We start from the raw sequence: 26669 nt of genomic DNA, 5'->3' as shown, positions 1-26669 counted from the left end.
TAGGTGCCTGAAGAGCACATAAATTGTCTGGGGTCAGGAGCAAGCGTGTTGGAGTCCTGTGTCCAATCCTACAGGGTAAGTCCCCAGATTGAATGGTTCTGTCCCTCTAAGCAGAATACTGGAGTTTTCTGCATGTTCATCGAGGTCCCAGCTGTGGCATAGCTGAGGGGCCTGCTTCTAAGATCCTTTTTTTCTTTGGAGCTAATCAAGGGAACCCTCACCTAAGAACCTGGTCTAGAGAGCTCACCGAAGAGTGAATGGTGGATACTGGAAGAAGGCATCCAGTGATCCTGTGGCATTGTGAGTACTGATCTGGGCTCAGGGTCCTAGTGACTATATGTTGTTTCTCCAGGGTGGCAGAGCCAGTGGCAGTCCTGACTAGGCTAGCTTCTAAAGGAGAACTTGTTATGCCATTTGCACTTGTTCCTGCATAGATATTGTTCAGGGAGGTTTAGCAAAGTGGAGTGTCCTTCTGCAAATATTCAGTTCAGTGAATCTGGAGTATTCCATATCACCCTACACCCCATCCAAGTTCTTCTGGAATAAAACAAAAAAATGTAAAAGATATTCCCTAGAGTGATTACTGAACCGACAGTGAATGTACTATTGTGTGCCTGGCTGCCTCTGCACTAGTTTTGGGAAAGAACTGTTAAATTACAGGGGGCTCCTATGGGGGTAGTGGTACATATACTACAGTAGAGGAAGCCTAAACACCATCAAATTCAATCTCTGTCTGTGTTCCCATTGTAGGTTTTCTTTCTCTTCCTGTCTGGTTCACAATATGGACACCATGGCAGGAAGTGATGGAAAATCTCCCCAACAAGGCTTCAGATCTCAAATGTACATTTTTGAACCTCTAATCACTTTCTGTACAAATGAAAACAGTCACCAACACATGTAGAAAGGATAATCCTACCAAAAAAAGGAAAAAAAAGGAAAAATATAATTGGTTGGAAATAAGTGGTATAATAATTTATATACTACAAGGAGGTGGCAGAATAGGGTGAGCTGCTTTGTTGCTGATAGAAGCAGGTTGAGCTGAGCTCTTGAGTCACTCTGCTTGGAGGAAGAGTAGGGTGAGGTGAGCTGCTGAATCACTGCTGGAAAGGGGAGAAAGGGGAGCTGAGCTACTAAGTCACTGCTGAGCAATGGAACAGGGGAAGATGAGCTGGAGACTTGGATATACTTGGATACCTTGACAGCTTCCAAGGTCAAATTTAAGAATGAATTAACTCACAGCTGCATCTGCTACAGATATCAGGAAGGGCTTGTTTTAAGGGTAATGTACTGGTATGTAAATACTTGTATGTCTATAGCCGGGTCAATGGTTCAACTCTGCCCCAATCAGACATTTCACTACTTTTTTGCAAGTAAAGCTCCAGGCTACCTAACAACTAATTGAATTAATAAAACACAAAATAATAATAATAAAATTCTATTGCATATTCTACTGATAGTAACAATAAAAATCTCTTGGACTTTTTAATTACCTTCTTTTTCATAGAACAAGCCACTAAAAATGACATCATAAGTCATGTCACCATTGGGCTTTTCAGGTCCTGTCCATGTCACCAGAACACTTCTTGGACTGTTGATGGTTGAATGAAGGACAACCATTCCCTCTGGCTTGGTCTCTTGAGTGTAGGCTTCAAGCTGTAAGACACCCAAAAGGAAATGAAAGGCAAGAAAATGTTCTGAGTATAAATATTTCAAATAGACAGAGAAATGAATTGTCCAATACAATTATCTAGTGAAAAATTGGAATAGAATACTAGCAATGAGTACATGTACAAGAAGCAGCTTTCTGTATTTTATCAACTGAACAGCCCTGATAAGACAATAGTAAAATGCTTAAAATATAACTGAATTATTCTCTTCTCTATTTGTTCTGGTGGCCATTATTACTAAAAGTGAAATAAAATCTCAAATTTGAGTGGTCACTAGAACAGGAATAGAGGGGATACTAGTTCTGGTGACCCCAGTGACTTCCAGAGATTTCTTCCTGTTTTGAGTATGGGACAGGAAGTGAAAGAAATGTTTCCAATTGTACACAAATGGCAAAAAAGTATTCTATCCAAAATTTTAAAAAATTTTTGCCTTCATTTCTTCTTTAACTATATCTAAAACCTTTTTGCCACATTTTGATATTGGAAAGTATAGGGAACACTTAAAAACCTTGCTTGAAATTCAAAAACATTTTAATTTTCTGCTTTTCAAGTTGATTTCAGTATCACTGAATACCTTGCACTTACAGTGCTGTGAAAAAGTATTTTCCCCTTTCTTGATTTTTTTTTTTTGCATATTTGTCCCAATTTTATTTTCACACGAAGATAACCCAAGGAAATACAAAATGCAGTTTTTGAATGATGATTTCATTTATTAAGGGAAAAAAGCTGTCCAAACCTACCTGGCCCTATATAAAAAAGTAATTGCATCCCCCACCCTTGCTAAATAGTGAATGAATTTTGATTAACCACATTTTTTTGGAAGCTGAGTAAAATTTCACTTGCCATCACCAGGCGTAATTACTTCCAGACCTGTTGAATCAAAAAATCACTTATATTGAAGCTGTCTGACAAAGTGAAGCACACCATTATCTACATATGGAGAATACTTGGAACAGTTGTGACTCTTCCCAGGAGTGGCCAGCCTACCAAAGTTACTCCAAGAGCAGAACAAAAACTCATCCAGGAGTTTGTAAAAGAACCAAGAACAACATCAAAAGGACTGCAGGCCTCACTTGCCTCAGTTAAGGTTAGGGTTCATGATTCAACAACAAGAAAAAGATTGGGCAAAAATGGCATCCATGGGAGATTTCCAAGACGAAAGCCACTGCTGACCAAGAACACAAAGGATTGTCTCACATTTGCCAAAACACATCTTGATTATCCCCAAGACTTTCGGGCAAATATTCTGTAGACTCCTGAGATAAAAGTTGAACTTTTTGTAAGGTTTGTGACTCATTACATTTGGCATAAAACAAACACAGCATTTCATAAAAAGAACATCATACCAACAGTCAAACATGGTGGTGGTAGTGATATGGTCTGGGGCTGATTTGCAGCTTCATGACCTGGATGACTTGCCATAATTGATGGAACCATGATTTCTGTCCGGCCATCAGTTCGTGACCTCCAACTCAAGAGGGTTATGCAGCAGGGGGCAATTACTTTTTCACACAGGGCCAGGCAGGTTTGGACAGCTTTTTTCCCCTTAATAAATAATTTAAAAGCTGCATTTGTATTTACTCAAGTAATCTTTGTGTAATATTAAAATTTGTTTGATGATCTAAATCATTTAAGTATGACAAATATGCAAAAAAAAAAAAAAAAATCAGGAAGGGGCAAATCCTTTTTTCACAACACTATAGAAGTCTGGCATGGAAGTAAGGGCAACAGACATATTTATTTGTATATTTATGGAAGGTGTTCATTTCTGTCTGTGCAGTGAATGGGGGGATTCACCTCCCTATTGGTAAGAAGCAGATAGGTAATCCAAAATGTTATGGCTGTCAACAGAACATGAAGTGAAGTAAAATCTTACAAACAGTATATCCTTCCAATGACCATTATCTAAAACATTTTTTCCTCCTCCCTCTGTCAAAGAAATTGAAGGGAAATCTCACAGCACTTTCAACTCTAAAAATAGAAGGAGATCTGTGTGACTGGCAGAGTCACAGTATAAGGAAGGGCTCATTCTCACTAGCTTTGCTCTCTGAAGAGCGATCCACATTCAGATTGCTCTATTGAGAGCATTTGGCAGCCGGTGAGGAGGTGTTGTATCGCTTCCTCACTGCCTGCTTTATCCACTTGAAGCCTGCAGGACACTTGCAGCGCAGCCCCATTCACTTGAATGTGGGTGCAATGCCTGCCAAAATATAATTCCTGCTGTGGCTGCAAAACATTGCAGCCACAGCATATGTAAACCCCCGGCTACTGCCACTACAGCTAAATGTTGTGGTGGTTGAGGGGCGATAAAAGAGCAGTTCATCCACAGAGTTTTTTTCCACCCCCAACTGCTATTGTGAATGAGCCCTAAAAGAGTTAAAAAAAAGATAAAAGATTAAAGCACAGTACATGAAATGGCTATTATCTTGAAATCTGAAATCTACGCAGTAGTTTATTGACCATACAGCACTGACACAATGTACTATATGTAAATCTAGGCATATCTGAGGTGCCTGCAAGCCGGATAAATAAGATCACCAACACAGGGGAAATGTGTCCCTTACCTCTCGCTCATATGACTACTCAAAACTTTGTATTTCCCCTAATTTTCTGTCCTTATGATGGTGGTCACCAAGACAAATAGAGTGGTGAATCTTGCCAACGGTAACTCAGCCAGCAACAACAACTTGGAAGAGGCTCTAACCTTTCCCCACACTATCCAAATAAACAAAAGTTCTGTTTCTACCAAAAAAATTCAGGCCATAAACCATTTAAAGTGGGTGTAAACCTTAGACCTGAAATATGAGCAATGCATATCCCTCTACAGTGTGTATTTGTCTCACTCGAGAGCACTAAGTGTCATTTCTCTCTGCTGTCTACTTCCTCTGTTATCAGCATGAGTCACTTCTGACAAGTTTTCCTGACACCAAGAGGTAAAAAGGTGACAGAGGAGGGACCTCCAATAGATTGACAGCCTTAGCTCTGTTCCTGTGTGTTGCGTGAAGGAGGGTGTGTACTTTCTCCACAATTGGTTCTCAGCTTTCCTCACATAGCTCTACAGAGTGTCACTTCAACTCCCCGCCCCTTGCTTTCTCAAAGCTCAGCCAAGCTGTATACATTAGCACTTTGAACAGCTGTAGAAAAGAGAAGACCTTGCTTTACTGGGTATACTGTATGCAAGGGTTTACAACCACTTTAAGCTTTATGACCTGAATGAGGTTTAAAGGACATGTCCACCCAAATGTGATATGTTAATTGAGGTGGAGCCTGATGGGTTGAGCCAGCCCCTTGCTTTATATGTGTCTTGGATGCTTAACCAGCAAATTTCTTCTATCATAACACCTCATGTACACTGCTGCTCATAAACGTGAGTTTAGGAGCTTTTGGTGTTTTTTTGCCAAAGCCCCTGAACTCAACTGAATAAAAGCCTATGTGTCCATACACACATAGGCTTTTATCAGAGTGTAACAGCAGCAGAGGTTGGGGCAATTAAACATCCCTTTCCTGAACGCCGAACGTTTTGTCCAAAAATTGACAAACATGGCATAAATGCATGTAACCGCATGTAAATGCTCCTAAGCGCTAACAGTGTTTATCACTTAGGCAATTATTTATTTAAATGGCAATACTCTGGCCATTGAAATGAATAAATGTCCAAGCGCTAAGCGCGGTACTGCATTCACACAAATTTTGCCTTGTGTAGCGTTTTTCTGCTGCCAGTAGAAAAAACTTTCCAGTGTACATGTAGCCTAATTCTCAAATCTGATCCTGTCAGAATGGACATTTGTATGTTCCAGTTCCTTAGGTTATATTCTCCATAATTTAAAACAAATTGAAATTTAGCATGAATGTGGAAACACCTCATAGCAAACCCAGGAACTCAGCCCAGAGGTCTCACCAACAGAGCCCCTGAGAGGTAGAAGAACCTGTCAGGTGGTTTAACTTTCCAGCATCTGCCAGATGCTAAAATATTAGTTTAAGGTAACCAAGGTCAATGCAGGACAAAGCAAAAGGGTTATATTACCCCCCCCCCCTCCACCAGTAGCAGGTACCCACCATTCATCATTTACATGCTGTTCTGTTTTATTACTGCTACTATGAAAAGATAGCCCTGTGTGTAGGCCCCAAACAGACTTGTTAGAGCCTACTCAATGCTATGAACTCCCCCACCCTTTCACCTGACAGCATTGGGTCAATCACAAAGTTCCCACATGGCAGAGGTAGAGTGAGTCACATGACCATCCATTCCCAGAAGTACTGGGTATTTCACTTTGCCCTTGGTGGCTTAATGGACCCTTGGGGGCAGTGAGAGGAGGATGAAGGAGGCTGTTCTGCTTGTGAATGGGAAGAGGAAGTGTAATTGGCCCCTTTACCTTGTACTAAACTAGAAAAAAAAGGTAATTTTAAATGCAAAGGTAATTTTAGGGGTTAGGTTAAGAATACGAGTTAAAAGATATAGGTCAACTTCTGTTTTTGGCCACTCGACAGTGGTTTGCTGACCTCAAAAAATATTGTGTCAACCAAACCTATCCGTAACACTATACTTGATGCCCGCAGCAGCATATATAACTTATTTGGGAATTGAAGCATCAGCTACCAGTTCCATGCCAAAAATGAATGATTGATTCTAAGATCCAAACGTCTATTCATGTCTGACAACCATTCCAACTATGGAAAGTCTATGCGTATAACCTCAATCTTTTCTCTCCAGACTGCATAAGTACAACATTTTCTTCTATTCCTTGATAACCTGTATACACACTGAGAACATCCCTCAGACTTTTATTTAATTTCCATTTTTACTCTGATGTCCTTAATTTTTTTTTTATTTAAACTTCTTACATACTTGAAGTTAAAAATGAAGACGTGGATCTGGCATGGTGCCAGGCAAGCTTTTAAGAGTAAATATTCATCAAAGTAGGCAAAGCTATAAAATGTTTAATGGTAATAAAGTGTGCATTTCTGCTCTACCAATCCGGGTGGCATGAAGAGTTGGATCGGTTTCAAAGAGTGAGACGAAACCCTTTTAAAACAGATAATTATGAGGATTTTCTTTGTTCTCTTATGAAGTCAAAATGTAGCACATGAACGGCCTACATGAGACTGACCACTTTCTGACCCCTTTACTTTGAAAAAACACAAGACTGACCACTTCCTGACCCCTTTACTTTGAAAAAACACAAGACTGACCACTTCCTGACCCCTTTACTGTGAAAAAAAAAGGAAAAAACACAGGAAATATTGGTAACTGGGTGTCTCTGCTACAAGATGTGGATTTAAAGTGGATCTGGAGTCAAAAAAGTAAAGAATTATTCTTATAGGGAACTTCTAGAAATGTTATTTCGTCTAAGTAGCACCCTGAAAATGTTACTGTAAATTTTTCCTTTGTCTAAGCCCTCCTGTTCTGTAGCCTCATGGCTGTATATCTGTAGTCTTAGACCATCTAAGGCACAGTGGCATTTGACTGCTAGCCTTACGTGATATGAGAATTGGTGACATCGCTCCTGTGCTGCATCTGTTCTCCTTGCTAAAGAGAAAGCTGTACCTGAGGCATGCAGTGCAAAGATCACCCTGCTTCATTCATTTTGTGCATCTGTGCTTCAACCACCTCTCCTACTGCTTCTTGAATTTTCCCCTAGCAGTCATAAGATCACCAGTCATCAGGGCACAGCTCTGACAAAAGGAAGCAAAGTCCACCTTCTTTCAAGATGTTTGTCTCCACAAAGAGACACAGTACTATGAGTACTATGTACTTTTTAGTGTACTATGTATCCCTTACTTATTCACATAATTATCTACGAGGTATCCGGGGGTCGCAGACCCCCACAACCACTAGGCCAAGATTGTGGAGAAAAAGCCTATATCCTTTATCAACATGGGGAAAATGTGCTTTGTCAGGGAGGGGGTACCCCTTGGCAAAGTACCCCCTGTATTAAGGGCACCTGGCCTGGTATGGTTCAGAAGGGACGATAAGGATGAAGAGGATGAGCTTTCTCATGTCTATTTCTCAGATCTATGATTGGGACCCTGATGTAAGGAGGGACTCAAATGGTAACTATCATGTAAAGTGGGACTCTGATGTAAGGAGGTTTGAGGTAAGGGGGACCAACATGATTTGTTATTAGGGCATCAGCAGTAATGGAAACCTGTGATGGAGACTGTTGGAAGGGTTTTGGATGTTGGCGAGAAATGGAGACCACAGTATGACCTGAAGACCTGTGTGAGAGGCCACTGGCCCTCCCTGCAGGCTGGACAAAATCTTGCTCTGTATTTGACCCAATGGCCATAGGTTGGAGACTCCTGGTCTAGTGGTATCCCAAACAGCTGCAGGGCTTGCACAGGGCTAGAAACAGTTTTGAAGTACAGCCAGATTCAAGAGAGCTCCTTGAATGTAGGCTGGATCTGCTTCATGGAGCAGCTGTTGTTTACACATTACTGGCTTTAGAGTGGTTCTCTTGAATCCTGAGCTCTATTCCTGTCTCTCAGCTTGATATACCGCAAGTTGAACTGAAATATCCAACGTTGATTTGAATCTCATTGGTGGTGGGTGTAAGGATCTTGTTAGTGCTGACAATTGATGCATAATGCTTTCAGTAAGTGAGAAATAACAGTGTGTCTGCAGTGGGTGTGTTTGAAAATTCCTTTCCTACAATACAGCTGGTAAACCGAGTTTCCTATATGTAATTTGGGCTTGAAGCAGAACTCCGGTCAAAAAATATTTTGCACCATGTGGTGGGGCTGCGCCCCCTCATATTTTCTAGGGGTGAGCACAAAGATCATACTCACCTGACCCGCCAATCCTCCGGTGGACTGTTCCTGTATATAGAGCATGCTTTGAGCATCAGGAACAGTCCATTCACAAGACTAGACCGCAGGGGGTGGGCAAAGTCGGGAGCAGAAGGGACCGGTCTTGTGTGGGAAGGATCAGTGGGTCAGGTGAGTATATCTCTGCTGTTCTCTCCTCTAGAGCAAACCGAGCAGTTAACCCATGCCATACAAACCCCATTGCACTGGCCAAAAAAAAATGTTTTCTCGGAATTCTGCTTTAAAATAGAATTCCAGTAAAGAAAATATTTAAAATATTTAAAAGCCTTTTAAAATATAAAAGCAGCAAGCAGCTTTTTTCTGCAATACTCATCCTTGTTACGGAGTAGTACTCTTTTCTGATACTAGATGTCCTGAGTCTTCTGGCTGAACGATAGCCAGCATCATTCAAACCAACTCATCTGAGCCCAGGCTGTCATAGTACTGCCCCCAGTGCAAGAGAATCACCACATTGATAGGCCTATCTCTCTATCACTCTGCTCTCTCCTCCTATCAGCACACTCCTTGCCATAACATGAATCGATTGGCTCCATCTGCTGCTTCTTCTTCTCCCTTTCTGAGCTCTGCTATACAGGGGCTGCAAGAAGTTGTATTCCTATACAAACACAGCTCACAAATAAAAATAAAATTAACAATGAATTAATAAATGCAGAGCTGCATTAATTTGTGTCTAGAGTTTACCTTTAAAGTGTGTATAAAGACAAAACGTTTTTTATGAGAGGGTTAACCTCTTGTCACAATTTAATGGATTAATGTGCCCTACTGGAGAGATTCATCCTCTCGATGGGATAGAAAATGATGGAAAATACACATTTTTATAGTTATAGCCAGAATAGCAAGTGAGGGAAAATCTTCAAATTGGGATATCTGTTGGAGCGACAAGTGTTGAAAAGGGGATTTGTCCCCATTTTGATTTTTCAGCACAGAAAATGAAGCAAAATCTCCCCGGTAGGACATAGACAGCAAAATAAATAAATAAAATAAAAAATCCAAAAACATAAATCACAATTCTAGTTATTTCCTACTCTATCCAAAGCAAAAAGAAAATGTTTTGGCTGTGGATACATTTTAAATTTTATATTTGTCTAGAGCATTCTTTTTCAGCCAGGGTGTCCATTCACCCTGGGGTGCCTTGAGGTTTCTTCAGGGGTGCCTTGGCAAAATGTTTAAAAATTGAGAAAAATTTGTTTAAGCCAGCGGGTGGAACAAGCCTGCCTTTTAGTTACACAAAGCCAGATGTTTTAATTGTGCACCATGAAGACCTCCTTGCCGCTGGAGTCTTGACAACCAATAACATCATCAGTTGATAAGGAAGATGTTGGTTGCCTGAACAGCATCCTTGTTTGACCCTCTCCTACCCCTCTTCATCAGCACTGGGGTCACATCAGTTCAGTGATGGAGAAAAACTGAGGGAGAAGGCAAACACTGGAATACTACTCAGTACCAGTGTGCAAAGTGTCTTTGTGTGGATGTTGCTACCAGGGGCGGACTGACCATTTGGAGGGCCCAGGGTCAGTAGGGGGCCCCATGAGATGCCCCTGGTACCTTTTTCATAGGCTTTTTTGAGTTTGGGCAAGGACACAGGGGCCCCATGATCCCCTATTGCCCGGGGGCCCCATGAGTTGTCAGTCCGCCCTTGGTTGCTACATTATACAAAATGTTTAGAATACCTTTTTACATTATAGAATGGGGTGCCTCAAGACTGTCCATAAGTTTAGTGGGTGCCTTGAATGAAAAAAGGTTGAGAAAGGCTGGTCTAGTGAGTATCTTTAATAGAATAACTTTTAAAGAAAGACACTTTTGCACACAGCACACTCTTAACTCCAGACTCAGGGAGAGCGCAGATCTGGTTAATGAGCCATTTCATACCTTTTCACCTAAGGCACAGCCTTTTGCAGTACAAGCCTGAAGCCTAAAGGAATGCTTACTCCAGGGAGTCAGGCCATCCACAAAATAACTTAGACGTGAAGAATTCTGCATTAAGATTCCATCCATGTATAATCCATAAGACGTTATTACACCTAAAATGAAAAATAAAAAAAAAATATTTTACAACAAATCAAGAGAAATAAAATATCAACATATTTAGTTAAACAAAACCCCTAAATTACTTTAGAATGACAGTAAAAAGTTTGTATTTTTAAGACATCTTGCGCTTTTTTGAAATTTTGCATTGATTTTACAGATATATGTACATGTATTTATTACAACTCATTGAATAGTCACTGCTGAAGGTACCATTTAGATAAAAAAATTAGCCTATACAAAATTAAGAAAAAAGTATATATTATTTTCAAACTGTAAAGAGCCATGGGCAATCAAAGCTGCAGTTTACTTCCCACTCATCCCCCCCTCTCTCATCATCAACATGATAATACAGTTTCTAAATAAAACCTTTTTATTTTTATTTCATAATTTTTTTTAGATCCAGTGATGTTACTGGGTGTATGTGCTTCTCTATGCAATGCAGGCAGATCCTGGCTGGTCGGTTAAATATCATAGCTACTTACATCAGTACTCCTCTCAAGAGCACTTAACTCTGATGCAGTGTGCTAGCTCATGAGAGGATTTATGCAAATATCACAATACCTTGATAGGTGAATATCAGTCTAGAAATGTGGGTATTCCTAAGCAGACTATATTTACATGCAAACTGCCCTACCTAATGCCTACGTGCGGAGCATCCATAACTTAAATCCAATGAATGGCTAGGAAAAGTCAGGCTGGGGAGGAGAGGGCAAAATGAGGCTGAACTTTCTCCATTCAGGAAATGAGGTGGGCTTCATCTGCCTTGCTATGGCTTCAATTGCATACTGTAAGAAAATCACAGTGTGCAGTAAAATCAGAGTACACAATTGCAGTACAGGAGAGGAGCCCGTACAACTGCGCAAGACTGAAGGTACAGATGGAGTTCAGCTTTAACCGATAATGCCATCCAGCAAACAACGCAACTGTGGCAATATGAGAAAGGTCACTCAATTCACCTTAATCTAAAATACACTATAGCAATGGCTGGGGGGAACACCTAAAAGGAATACATACTTGTTTTATACATCATTGTTTTCTTCATCTATTAAGAAAAAGGATTAAACCATTTTTTAATTAATATTATTACTACTACTACTAATAATAATAATACTTATTATTATTATTGTTATTATTATTATAATTATTACTAATCTTATTGTTATTAATATTATTACTATTAGCGAGGATTCAAATATTATATCAAATTTATTGTTTTTCAATCAAATATATATTAAAGCTACAAATATACTGTATATGAAAGCTATCATTATTATTATTTTCATATTTTTATTTTCATTATTATTTATTAATATCTACTATGCTAATAAATTAACTTGTGATTGTTGAGAAATACAGATATTTACACAGTTACATAATTAGGTTGAAAACAGAAAAGACATCCAAGGTGCATCTAGCTCAACCAATACAAAAAAAATAATAATAGAAATCCTCCCATACAGAATGCAATATTTACTGAACCTTTATGTATAAATAAAATGTATTAATAATATATAATTCATTAATATAATAATATATTTAATTTACATGAAAACAATGTTAATTGCCATTGCCAATGGTTGCCCAAGGTCTCCCAGTGCCTAGGGCAAAGATGCCAAACTGTGACCCCCCCCCCCCCATTCATGATGTCAAGCTTAGGGGATCCTACGTCACTGGCTTGTCACAATCACTGCCGCTATCACTACTACTCTCAGCCTTGTAACAGAAGGATAGTGCCCTCATCCCTTTGCACCCAGGGCAGCCAACCCTCCCGTCCACCCCTTGTCCTGGCCCTGATTGCTATCCTCACGCCTAACATGCTAGTGGCTTTATTGTCATGCTGATCTCTAACGTCAACACTTTAAAAATCACTGCCTGAAACAAGCATGCAACAAGTGAAGTAAGAATCCCTGATTGGCTTATTTTTTCTGGAAAATGACTCATAAAGAACTGATTTACAAGAGTATGGCATGGTCGTCCCACATATATGTCTCCTGGCAGGTTTCCTTTAAAGTTGTATTAAACACAAAACCAAAAATGTAATATATTGCAGCTTCCCAATCATTAGATGTGATGGCTGCATTCGTTTTTAGGCTTTTTTCTCTTTGTTTTTACCTGGTGATCTGGTCAGTAAAACACCTCATGTATTAGAGTGCCTCCACTCTGGATGAATGAGCACAGGGGGCACAGCAGACAGCAGCATTCTTACTCTGAGGGGGGGGGGATGTACTAGCAGATTTAGATACACTAACAAACTGAAACCAAGCTCACACAAGAAATTACAGCAACAGTTTTTCTTCTTTTGCAATAAAGGCATTATATGAATAGATAAAAGCTGATCACCCCTGTTAACAGTAAATGGTTTGTCTCAACATGCTAACTGTTACGCTGGAAGGAGAGCTTGTTCTGTTGAAAAGCATCAGAGTTTCTGCTTGGATAACCAGATGAAAATAAAGGAAAGAAAGCCTTAAAAAAACGAATGCAGCCATCACATCTAAGAATTGGCAAGCTGCAATGTATTAAATGGTTGCTTTTGGGTTTAATACCACTTTTAACATAAATATAGTTGTGGATTTCCTCTTTCCAATGCAGCCGGTAGACAGGTGCCTAAGTGATTTTAGTTTGTAACATACTACCTGCCCTGAGACAAGGCACAGATAAAGGGGCCATGTGTTTCCCATGACAATAGTACATTAGATTCACTAAATTCTTGCTGATTTGGAATGCATAAGCTAGGACCCCATTACGATCCTGAGCGGCATATTTTCACAGGGCAATGATCCGGGGCTCTCGTTAACTTTGATCAAAAACACAAACCCTTTTAGCCATTGAATAAAACAGTAATCTGAAGGAAGATAATTTCTCTTCCAGCGAAATGCATGTCCGTACTTCAGTGCTTTTCAAGGGCACGCGGGTTACATCAGTCACAGCAACCTTACAATATATTTGGGAAACTCGAGCAGATTTTATTTCATAGCCTACTTTGTATGCGTATGCACATATGAATTAAGACAAGGACACGCAAGATATATAGCAACCATTTTCAAAGCCTCATATGCGAAAACTAAGAAAAATATCAATCTGCCTTTCAGTCTCAAAATTCCATTAAGTAAAGACGCAAAACTACCAACTTCCAAAAAAAAATAAAAAAATACACACAACTTCAAAAAGGTAAAACTACGCTTGTTGACCTAAGCTGCTTTGGTGTGCTTCTGTGTACCTTTGCTGCAGAGATGAAATAAGACACAGCATACAGTACAACAGTACTAGGGATGGGGTTCCAGTTTGTGGCGGCACAGCATGCGCCATAAACCCTGGCTGTTCACCATTTGCTGATTGGGTGAGCTAAATGGTATGTTTACCCATCAATACAAACCTCTGGCTGCTGGAAAGCCAGTCATTTGGTGGCGGAATTACTGCCACCACTATGCGATAGGATGACAGCAGTGCTGACGCGCCAATCGCGGCACATCACGCCGTTTACTTTTTTTGAAACAAACTTTATTGAAATGTCACACAATGATATTTCATTAGGCTCCATTCACACCAATGTGTTTTTTAGTGCTTTTTGCTTTTTTTGCAGAAACGCACTACAGTCCATTTAACATGGTTTCCTATGGAACTGGTTCACATTTATGCATTTTGAGCTTCCGCGTTTTTGAAAAGGGTCAGGGACTTTTTTAACCTCCTTAGCAGTTTTCCCGAGTGTAGCTCGGGGTAAAATTTGAGTACCAAGAACGGTAACCCTGAGCTACACTCGGGCTTACCATGCGCGTTGCTCAGGGGGTCCCTGCAGCACTTACCTTTTCCTTCGCTCCCGCGATGTGTCCCCTGCAGCGTCCCCGGCCATCTCCTCCGGCCGATGCCAGCATCCGGCTTCTGTGTTCCGGTCCCTGTGACGTTGGGACGTACGGGCACCGGAACCGGCGGGAAATTTGAAATTTTTTAAAAATGTAATTTTTGCTGTCATTGCTGTTTCAATGCATTTCATATATATTTTGTCCCTACTGCTTTGTCCTGTGCCCTGCCTGCATTTTGACTGTTCTTTCTGCCTGGAAACTTAGAAAAGTCCATGGCGTCCAAAAAGCGTCCCTTTATGTCAAAAGCGGTTTTAGAACAGCAATAGTAAATCAGAACCACTTCAAGAATTGAGTGATAATGATTCGTGGGGAAATTCGTCATCAGACACTGAAAACAATTTTGCGACTTTGCTCAGCGATGTGCGAATTTGCCTCTGTATTTCAAATTTCAGTGTTTTTGGTTTGATTATATTATTGAATTAAATTTATTATTATTACATTAATATTTTTTATGATTATTTATTAAATTATAATTTATGATTTCGTGTTTCAAGTTTTATCATACCCGGGATGTTTACTAGACTCTTGTTCGGACAGATTTCAGTGAGTTATTCCTAAAAATTACAGCCTACAATAAAAAACTACATATTTCCATGCAAAAAAATGGTACCGCTTTCAGCACAAAAAATCGGAAAGAATCATACCGCCAAGGAGGTTATAAGCAAAAAGCAACAATAGAGTTCAACAGAGAATCTGCTGAAATGCATGGTAGTGTGTTTTTGCCGTGTTTTGCATTTTTATTCTGCCCAGCAAAAAAAATTCCACTTTTAAATAAAAAAAAAGAGCTGAACAAAATGCAGTAAAAACACATAAAAACGCATCAAAAACACGTGTAGAAAAATGCAAAATAAATTGCGAAAAGCACTGAAAAATGGCCAAAAATCAAACAGCATGGGTGTGAATGGAGCCTAAAGTTCTATTTGCAGCAGCGTGGTGCAAGGCAATAGAATGCTTCGTAGCACACTGAAAAAAAGTAATGCATGCAATAATTAATTCCACAGCAACATGGTGGTGTGAAGCAGCCAGGTAGGAGACAAGGCATTTTTCTTGGTCTTGCGGTAGAACTGCGCTGGAATAACCTCCCAATGCAGTCCGAACGCACCTGGTGTGATTCGGCCCTATGGCTAGGTTCACACCTATGCAGGTTGCGGTTGAGGGTTTTTTCCAGCATGTTTTGTGTTTGTTCACATGCATTTTGATGCGTTTTTAATGCAGTTTGCATTTTTTGGGGTGTGTTACGGTACTAGCATGAGGTGCCTGTTGTCATGCAGGAAAATGCAACAAAAACAAATTTTTATGCATTTCAGTTGAAGTCTATGGAGCAAAAAAAGTACTGTTTTGCGTTTAAAAAAAGGTCCCTGCACCATTCCAAAAAAGGCAGCTTTGGCAACTGCATAGATGTGAACATGACCCATAGGAACTAATGTTAAATGGACTGTAGTGCTAATTTGCAACCATGCTGTAAAACACATGTGTGAACATAGCCGTAATGTAACAACCATGGCCATAATTGGTTAATGACTTCACCAGTATCCTTGTGGCCTTGGGTGGAGGTTGTGCCACCAGCTAGTATCCAATGATCCCCAAGTGAGGCTCAATCTTGCACCAACTTGAATTTGATTCATATTAATGTCACAATTTTCAGACTTTCGGGCGCACCTGCAAATCCAACTCATGATTGGAAATGGAGAGAAAAAAACAAAAAAACAAAACAAATACAGCTGTATCCAAAAAGCTCTCAATAAATAAAGTGTAAACAGCACAGATTGACCACTTGACCTCTGGAAGGTTTTAGCCCCTTCATGACCAGGGCATTTTTTTTTGACAATACAGCACTGCGCTACTTTAACTGGCAATTGCTTGGTCATGCAACACTGTACTGTAAATGAAAAGCGATTTCAAAGCAGCTGGTCAATGCGATTTCCTGTGCAACTTGCCGACATCCGTTGCACGTGGTTGAAGCGCAGCCCAATTGAACTCAATAGGCGAGTTTGACAATCAGTGCCACTTGTCAAATTCCTCACCCTAGGTTAAAATGCCATAAAGCAAAGCATTGTATGCGTACAGCTCTGTACAATTGTTATTTTACAGTTTGGGTGGGAGGCTGGGGGAGAAAAAACTGTGGTTCAACCACCTATTTTTACTCCGCCACCCCCATCCCCTGACCACCCATCTGAAAGATACGTTAGTTTTCTGGTTGGTCAGTTCCAACAATCACTTTACTGACTCAAAATTTCTTCGGACCGCAATCAACTGCCTGTGGGTATGCTGGACCTCATAAGTAAGGATTGTTTTTCACTAAAATAATTAGCTTTTTTGACACAAACACTAAAATATGAATTGTTCAATTTTCTTTGCTTACACTTTTTTTTTTAATTTGAAGATGTTTTGATGTACGTTTGTGACTGATGAATTATTAATGACAAATGTTAAGCATCTTTCAAATGCATCTTGTCACACTTATGTCCTTAGAGATGCTGACTTTAAAACAACAAGTACAAAATTCATTTTCTTTCTGCCCATTGCTTATTGCTACACACTCTAAGATTTGCTGCTGTAGTCTTTACACTTCTTTCAGCTAAATAAAATACATTTTCATTTTAGCATGCATTAAATTTTAACTAGGAACATTGTTTATGGAAAGATTCATAGGACACTTACACATTTTTAGTAGTGGCAAAAGCTTATAAAACACTTAAAAAGAATTCAAATACTTATCTGTCTAACATGAACACATAACAAAGTCCCATTGTAATGTTGGAGAACAAAATACTATGTGTTTTTCATAACTCTAATAAACCTTCAATTTAGGACTTCTTATAAACACAGTAATGTTTCTCTGCCAAACCAAATTCTCCTAATTCTAAGCATGTATAGGCTGTCAGCATTCTTGTAAGAACAATCCCTATTGTATTCTATGTTATTGAGCCAGATAGGTAATCATCCTTAATGTGCATCTAATTTCAAACGCAAAATTGTAATATATTGCAGTTTAGTAATTCTTTAAAGTGGTGGCTGCATTAGTTTTCTTTTTTTTCCAGTTTTTTTTCCCTTTATTTTCACCCGGCGAATCAGCCAGTAATACACTTCCTGTCTTAAGGTGTCTCCACTGTGGATGAAAGATCAATGTAGACACCCTTGGACAGTAGCATTGTCACACTGGAGAGAGGTTACTGTTAAATGCACTAGCAGATTTAGATGGAAAAGTCCTAACTTAACTACTTCCAGCTTGGCCTATAGATGGGACATTCACCATTTCGGGTGGACATCAGATGTCGTCCTCCCCGAAATGTGCCTCGCGTACCGGATGACGTCAAGCCGCAAACTGGAAGTGCACGTGCCGCCATTTTGGATAAGGGAATCCTGCACTTCATTCTACAGTTACACAGTATAGTGAGTTTTTTACCCTGCGGTGTCCAGGTGAACACTTTTAAATGTGAGTGTATTGGATTATTTTAATAAAGTCAGTTTTATTTGGCAATACTTCACTATATGGAGCATTTTTTTATATGTCTGGGAGCGTTCTGGAGATTTTAAGTGCTGACGATGGTGAAGATCTTGATACCATTATACCCTCCCGGCTTAAAGGGAAAAGCGTAGTTTGACCTGGTATTTCAGGTCAAATTTGAAGGTGAGCGCAATCGTGTGTCAGAGGTGGATGAGCACTAAAGGGTGACACAGGAGCACCGTACATGTGTACAGAGTAGCGTGATCACACGGACTCACATTTTGAAATTATAATTGTGGGACACTTATTGATGGTATATTTGGTATACGATGCACAGGAGATATACCACACAAGCATATGTGAAGATATTGGAGTGTTAAAGGGACAGTCCACTATTTAGAACAGTTCATTTGATATTTGTGTACACTATTTTTGCACTGTTATATGCAGTTTTATGGGTATTCATATGTACAGTATCTCCCAGAAGCGAGTCCACCCCTCACATTTTTGTAAATATTTTATTATATCTTTTCATGTGACAACTAGAGATGAGCGAATCGAACCTGGCGAAGTGGAATTCGTTTCGAATATCAGGAAAAATTCGATTCGCATCGAATCCGAATTTTAGCAAACTTCGGGTGCACGAATCGAATTTTTCCTGATCAGCCGGCAAAAGTGTCACTGCAGAGAGCTCCGCTATTTCTGACAGTTCTGACAGTTCATTTACAGCGGTTGAAACATTGTATCTATTTGTTTCCATTTAGGATACAGATGTTTTTATTCGGAAATAAATAGATACAATGTTTCAACCGCTGTAAATGTGAAGGAACTGTCAGAGAACTGTCAGAAATAGCGGAGCTCTCTGCAGATACACTTTTTGCTGTACTGGAATTCTTCTTCTTTTCATTCTTCTTCTTCTTTTCATTCTGCTTCTTCTTCTTCTTCTTTTCATTCTTCTTTTCATTCTTCCTCTTCTTTTCATTCTTCTTCTTCTTCTTTTCATTCTTCTTTTCATTCTTCTTCTTCTTCTTTTCAGTCTTCTTTTCATTCTACTTCTTCTTCTTTTCATTCTTCTTCTTCTTCTTTTCATTCTTCTTCTTTTCATTCTTCTTCTTTTCATTCTTCTTTTCATTCTTCTTCTTCTTCTTTTCATTCTTCTTCTTCTTCTTTTCATTCTTCTTTTCATTCTTCTTCTTCTTCTTTTCATTCTTCTTCTTCTTCTTTTCATTCTTCTTTTCATTCTTCTTCTTCTTTTCATTCTTCTTCTTCTTTTCATTCTTTTCATTCTTCTCATTCTTCTTTTCATTCTTCTTTTCATTCTTCTTTTCATTCTTCTTCTTCTTCTTTTCATTCTTCTTTTCATTCTTCTCATTCTTCTTTTCATTCTTCTTTTCATTCTTCTTCTTCTTCTTTTCATTCTTCTTCTTCTTTTCATTCTTCTTCTTCTTCTTTTCATTCTTCTTTTCATTCTTCTTCTTCTTCTTTTCATTCTTCTTCTTCTTCTTTTCATTCTTCTTTTCATTCTTCTTCTTCTTCTTTTCATTCTTCTTCTTATTTTCATTCTTCTTCTTATTTTCATTCTTCTTTTCATTCTTCTTCTTCTTATTTTCATTCTTCTTCTTCTTTTCATTCTTCTTTTCATTCTTCTTTTCAATCTTCTTCTTCTTCTTTTCATTCTTCTTTTCATTCTTCTTCTTCTTCTTTTCATTCTTCTTCTTCTTTTCATTCTTCTTTTCATTCTTCTTCTTCTTCTTTTCATTCTTCTTCTTCTTCTTTTCATTCTTCTTCTTTTCATTCTTCTTCTTCTTCTTTTCATTCTTCTTTTCATTCTTCTCATTCTTCTTTTCATTCTTCTTCTTCTTCTTTTCATTCTTCTTCTTTTCATTCTTCTTTTCATTCTTCTCATTCTTCTTTTCATTCTTCTTTTCATTCCTCTTCTCATTCTTCTTTTCATTCTTCTTCTCATTCTTCTTTTCATTCTTCTTCTTCTTCTTTTCATTCTTCTTCTTCTTCTTTTCATTCTTCTTTTCATTCTTCTTCTTTTCATTCTTCTTTTCATTCTTCTTCTTCTTCTTTTCATTCTTCTTCTTCTTCTTCTTTTCATTCTTCTTCTTCTTCTTTTCATTCTTCTTTTCATTCTTCTCATTCTTCTTTTCATTCTTCTTTTCATTCTTCTTCTCATTCTTCTTTTCATTCTTCTTCTTCTTCTTTTCATTCTTCTTTTCATTCTTCTCATTCTTCTTTTCATTCTTCTTTTCATTCTTCTTCTCATTCTTCTTTTCATTCTTCTTCCTCTTCTTTTCATTCTTCTTTTCATTCTTCTTCTTTTCATTCTTCTTCTTCTTCTTTTCATTCTTCTTTTCATTCTTCCTCTTCTTCTTCTTTTTCTTCTTCTTCTTCGTTGTGCCCCGTGATTGCCCAAATGAGTGAAGTGTGCGGTGATTCTAAGATCGACGGCACTCATCTGCATGTCATACTGACTGACAGTATTATTTCTCTTCCCCAGCAGACTCCAAGGGCATTTAAATTAAAGGTACAGTGTTCTGCACTAATATAAAGGCTCTCTGAAGCCTAGAAACCCTTTTAATAAGTTAAATTCGTGGCGAATAAATTTGCATCGAATCAAATTTCTCCCGCAAATTCGGCGAATCAGCCGAATCGAATTTTTGAATAATTCGCTCATCTCTAGTGACAACACTGAAGAAATGACACTTTGCTACAATGTAAAGTAGTGAGTGTGCAGCGTGTATAACAGTGTAAATTTGCTGTCCCCTCAAAATAACTCAAAACACAGCCATTAATGTCTAAACCGCTGGCAATAAAAGTGAGTACACCCCCAAGTGACAATGTCCAAATTGGGCCCAATTAGACATTTTCCCTCCCCGCTGTCATGTGACTCGTTAGTGTTACAAGGTCTCAGGTGTGAATGGGGAGCAGGTGTGTTAAATTTGGTGTTATTGCTCTCACTCTCTCATACTGGTCACTGGAAGTTCAACATGGCACCTCATGGCAAAGAACTCTCTAAGGATCTGAAAAAAAGAATTGTTGCTCTACATAAAGATGGCCTAGGCTACAACAAGTTTGCCAAGACTCTGAAACTGAGCTACAGCATGGTGGCCAAGACCATACAGCGGTTTATCAGGACAGGTTCCATTCAGAACAGGCCTCGCCATGGTAGACCAAAGAAGTTGAGTGAACATGCTCAGCGTCATATCCAGAGGTTGTCTTTGGGAAATAGACGTATGAGTGCTGCCAGCATTGCTGCAGAGGTTGAAGGGATGGGGGGGTCAGCCTGTCAGTGCGCAGACCATACGCCACACACTGCATCAAATTGGTCTGCATGGCTGTCGTCGCAGAAGGAAGCCTCTTCTAAAGATGATGCACAAGAAAAAAAAAATTCTGAACACTTCCCCAGAGTAGTACAGTGTTATAATGGTAACACTGTATTGCTCTGGTCACAGTATGTTAAACACACACACACACAAATACACATATTAAAAAAAATGTACATTAAAAAAAATATATATCAAAAATGTTTTTTTGCTTCTTTTGTTTACGGACTGTCACCAGTCACTGTCCTTGATCACCGCCACACCAGTGATACGACGTACTGCATTAGTGACAATATGTAAATTTTAAAAAAATGTGGAAAAAACCCACATTTTTAAAATTTCATTTTCCAAAAAAATTGTGACAAAAAATTGCAACTTCAGAAAACTGACCATGCCTCTTATTAAATACCTCAGACTGTCTACTTTCAAAAAAGGGGTAATTTGGGGGACATTTGTACTGTACTGAGTCATTTTAAGGGCCGCAAGAAATGAGACAGGCCATCAGGATTGATCGATTTTCAGATATATACCATAGTTTGTGGACTCTATAACTTTTCTACAGACAAAATAATAAACACTGGTTTGGGTTATTTTCAGCAAAGAAATGTAGCAGAATATATTTTGGTCTAAAGAAAGATTTTTATTTGCCAAATTGTATAACAGAAGCGAAAAAAAAAAATTTTTTTTCAAAATTATTGGTCATTTTCCATTTATTAGCAAAAAAAAAAAGCAACAACTCAAAAGTGATTACATACCACAAAATAAAGCTCTATTTGTGTGAATAATGATAGGAATTTCATATGGTTACAGTGTTGCACAACCGCGCAATTGTCATTCCAAGTGCAACATTGCTGAAAGCTGAAAAATGGCCTGGGCAGGAAGGGGGTTAAAGTGCCCAGTATTAAAATGGTTAAAATATTGATAATAACTTTGTAGGCTTTGTTAATATGACAAAGCTATTTGAGATTTTAGCGATTGGGTGTACATCTACTTTAAATCGTATTTAAGCCCCCAAACAAAAACGTTATGCAAGGGGTATTCAGGTCAAACCGGGACTTTTGAATTTATACTCATCAGCCACTTTATTAGGTAAACCTTGCTAGTGCCAAGAAAACATCCCCCACACCATTACAGCACCACCACCAGCCTGAACTGTTGATACAAGAGATAATATTCTGCATACCTTGGTTGTAATGAGTGGTTTTTGAGATATTGTTGCCTTTCTATCATCTCAAGCTAGTCTGCCCATTCTCCTCTAATCTCTGACATCAACAAAGCACTTTAGTCCACGCAACTGCCGCTCACTGGATATTTTCTCTTTCTTCGGACCATTCTCTGTAAACCCTAGAGATGGTTATGTGTGAAAATCCCAGTAGATCAACTGTTTTTGAAATGCTCAGATCAGCCCATCTGGCACCAACCATGCCACATTCAAAGTCACTTAAATCCCCTTTCTTCCCCATTCTGATGCTCGGTTTGAACTTCAGCAAGTCGTTTTCACTATGTTTAGATGCCTAAATGCATTGAGTTGCTGTCATGTGCTGATTAGCAATTTGTGTTACCAAGCAATTGAACAGGTGTATCTAATAAAGTGGCCAGTGAGTGTATATAATAAAAGAACAAATTTCAAGGAGTGGAAACTGCATTTATTTTTTGGGCATACATCCCTGCTACATTTATACACTTATCCCAGTGTTTACCTAATGCCTGGAAAGCTTCGGCATAGAAAGATTTGTCAGTACGCCCGAACCATCCTAGGACAGCCTGCTTCACTTTGTCATCACTGTGTTCACCGTTCCCGTTGTGTAATTTCATGACAGGTTATGTGTCAGTTATCTGGGATCAGGCATTCCACATACTGAATGTTCACAGGAATGACTGCTGTAGGCTGGGAACCACCATTGGCAGGAATGTCACTGATGGACGTATGACCATCTTTGAAACATTTACGCTATTCAATTGTCTTACTGTGGCTGAACCTCTCATCACTTGCTGTTTTGTATTAGGAAAACAGAAGCAAGATAGGACTACCAGACCCCACCCCTCTCCTATTGTCCATAACATAGAGTGGCCAGGGTTCTGTAGTGCTCAGAGAACAATGTAATTAATAATGGTCGGCACCGGCAGAGAGCACAGGAAGTTATCAACTCACACGATTCCCTGCAGGATCAACTGAACTTATGAATCCTGGGCAATTTTTAAATTTTTCACATTTTTTCATGTTAAAATCTACATTTTTTGCCATGAATTACTTTAACTCCTCCATCTTAAAAAAATATAATTTTTTTTAATGTTATAGTACATTTAAACACTGCACAACCCAGCAAAGCTATTAGTATACAGGTGAAAGCAGCCTCAGAAAACTTCATCCAAAACCACGCCCCCAATGTGTTTCACCCCCCCGCCCACGGGGCTTAATCATGGAGGTAATCATGGTATAAGGTTCCTATCTCACATGTCATTACATGCACACACATACTAGGGTCAATTTGGATAGAAGCCAATTAACCTTCCAACATGTCTTGGGAGTATGGGAGGAATCTGGAGTATGCAGAAAAACGTCCACGTGGATAGTGTCTTGACCGGGATATGAGCAGTACCCCAATGCTGAAAGACCACTAAGCCATTGTTCACTCTTCTGTGATGGCTGCCATAATGAAACAGGAAAGGTAGGTCAGCCAGGACTGCAGTGATATATTGATGGGCATACGTGTATTTCCACGGCATTTACATATATTTAATGATCTTTTGTGCCTGAGTATGCACATTTGCCTTCTCTTAAACTACTTACCATTTGGGTGCCTTGGCTTAGACCAAGTGATATTGAAGGAATCTGGGGAAAGTGACTGGACTGTTAGAGACTGAATACCATCGGGTACACTCTCTTCTGTGGAAGCCTCAGTGATGCCACTTGACATACACCCTCCTCCTGAGCAAGCCTGACAACAAAACACCAAAATCACATACTGATCACATGTAACACAGACATTCTCTTAACTAAACCAAACCTTTAAGGGTTAACAACTTTTTTTAAATAACCTTGCTACTTAAAAAGAAATTGGCAGCCCTTTTAAACCTTCAAAAATAGATATTGTGTTGACAGCAGGTAAAAGGATAAGGTAGGGTCAGTAAATATATATCTAAACTCCTGCTTTTTTTTGCATCCCCATGTCCCCTTTTTGTTATTCCCTTTCTACATGCACCTATTTAAAGTGGGGCTAACCTTGCCTTTGCTTCAATGGTTCCTATCCCTCCATGCTGCCATCATCATCTTCTGGGTGCCAGTTTTTGGCTATCTTACACTGGCCAGCGTGGGATGACATCACTCCTGCACAGGTGGAGGAATCAGTCATTCCGGCACGCAGGGACCTTGTCGGCGATATAAGCATGCACAGCTCAGTTTACATGCTGGAGAATTATATTAGCAGGCAGGTAGGTACACTGCTTGCTGTTTATGACATCAGAACCTTAGTTCTGCTTTAGGGTTGGCTACATATCATTATTCTGGACTGGCTTTCAAATGGTGAAAACAGTGGGCCATGCCTCTGCAATGTATATTAGCACTGTGGATTGTGATTTCCACCAAGGGAGCATGGGACAGGGTGACATCTTACTTTTTGGTGGCAGTTGTCACCCTATAACAGGAAGTTCCTGAACAAGGACCTTTGTAAATTATTTTAAAGAAAGGTACAGATTTAAAAAGGATAAAAGAAACTTTTGAACTTATGTTCAAATAAAGAATATTTGAAATTTCACCAGTCATACTGTGAATATGTAACACGTGTAGCGCAAGAGTCATTTTCATACATAGGCACCCTGACAGGTGTTTTTACATTTGAATGTGCACGCACGTGGGGATGGGGTGGGCTCAAACATTTTTTGAGGGAGGAAGTGTTTCTTATTGCTTGAGGGTATTTTTATTTTTTTCTATTTTTTTGACACTTTTTCCACAAAAGTGTTATATATTTCCCATAGGTTCTCTTTAATGAGACATCAGGGGTCTCACTTGCCTTGAAATGAAGCTAAAGGAGTGCAGATCAAATTCTTCTAGCTTTTTTCCTTGGCTGTAACGGGTTGAAAATTTTTTAGGGGAAGTTTCTTAGTACTTGGGTGTAACTTTATTTTTTGACACTTTTTTTATTTTCACCAAAACTTTATTGCACATAGGGGAAAAAAGTCCCCTATGCGCTACAAACTCCATGTGATGGTTTCTCTTTAATGACATGCCAGTGATCTTTAAGGCCTGATTCCGATGGCGCAACACTAGATTCTTCCTTGTCTGCAGCAGCCAGGGAAATGTCACTTGAAACTATCTTTTCCGGGGTTCTTTGCATCTAGGGGAGAAATATGTTTGCTGGTCTCCCTCCACCCAGTGACACCTGCCATACAGGTGCCAGGTAGGACAGCAGAGCCAGGAAAGTATGGCGGGGTGGGGTGTCATATAGGGAGGGCACAGTTCCAGGGGTCACAGAAGGCAACCATTACAAAGCAACTGGAAATATGTGTAACCGCCGCTGCCACCGCCGTATGACATATGACAGTGACAGTAAAAGGGTTAAAATTTTCAACTAAGTTGACTAAACCTTGCCAAATGCTTGGCAAAAGCTTGCTGTATGATCTGCTCTTCTACAAACTGAAGTCCATGTGAATAATACCAGAAAGTAAGCATTTCTGAGCAGAAGAAATGTAATCTATCTATGACTAAAAGGTGGGTAAAAAATACCAATGTAAAAATGATTTTTTAATACTGCTAATATTTCTCAAATGTACAATTCTCTTGCAAACGCATTTATATTTTAGTTTTAGACATTCCATAATATCCTTTCAGAAACCCTTGCTCCTCTCTGTACATCCCCCTCTGGAAGTTGCTTCACTGAAACAAGACATCACTGTGATCTTTAAATGACCCCACTGCATTTAAATTAATGAATGTTCACAAAGAGCCATCCAATATATTTTTAGACATAGACATAAGGTAAAATACGAGATTGATTCATATTAAACGTTACCTTTGCAATCTCCAGATTAGGCACAAAGGATATGCAGATTGTCTTGTGCGGTGTATTGAATACATTTTTTATTTCGCCTAATTTTTAATTGCCAGGAACATTTTTTTTCCTTTTTTTTTTTTTTCACAATTTAATGTTCAAGTGATAAGGTGGGGGGATATATTTAGACCATCTGAGTGCATACAGAGTGGGGATAAATGTATGCATGCTATCCGCATCAATGTAAATTTATTCATAATCAAGGATGGAATATTTCTTATGGTATTCATCAACAAATATCCGGATATAGATTTCCAAGTTAAGGAAAAAGTCTGAAAAAAATAGGTAAACTTTCCTACATATGCTAAAATGGACTATGGATGTTCAAGTAGCCCATTAATATAAGCTTTATGCTACATATCGCATTCTTGCCAAAAGCATAAAACAACAACAAAAAAAAGAAATTTCATAAATACTGGAGTTGTGGTTCTATGTTATATCAGTTTTTAACAAAATTAGAGGCT

At 39.0% G+C, this 26669-nt stretch overlaps 1 protein-coding gene across 1 annotated transcript in view; it reads right to left on the bottom strand.

The window, feature by feature from the left end:
* USH2A (usherin) overlaps positions 1–26669 on the bottom strand; it is a 1035348-nt gene that overhangs the window by 489685 nt on the left and 518994 nt on the right. Inside the window, exons 34-36 of the mRNA XM_089684798.1 lie at positions 23949–24096; positions 10362–10513; positions 1491–1653 (exon numbers count right to left, since the gene is read on the bottom strand). Of these exons, the coding sequence (XP_089540924.1) occupies positions 1491–1653; positions 10362–10513; positions 23949–24096 (463 nt within the window). The remainder of the gene's footprint in view (positions 1–1490; positions 1654–10361; positions 10514–23948; positions 24097–26669) is intronic.

The sequence above is a fragment of the Staurois parvus genome, unplaced genomic scaffold (genome assembly GCF_062004578.1).
Source record: "Staurois parvus isolate SC_StPar_1 unplaced genomic scaffold, SC_StPar_1.0 ptg000357l, whole genome shotgun sequence".
Classification (NCBI taxonomy): Eukaryota; Metazoa; Chordata; class Amphibia; order Anura; family Ranidae; genus Staurois; species Staurois parvus.
Note: the sequence above shows the minus strand (reverse complement) of the source record. Positions and strands in the feature narration are given on the sequence as shown.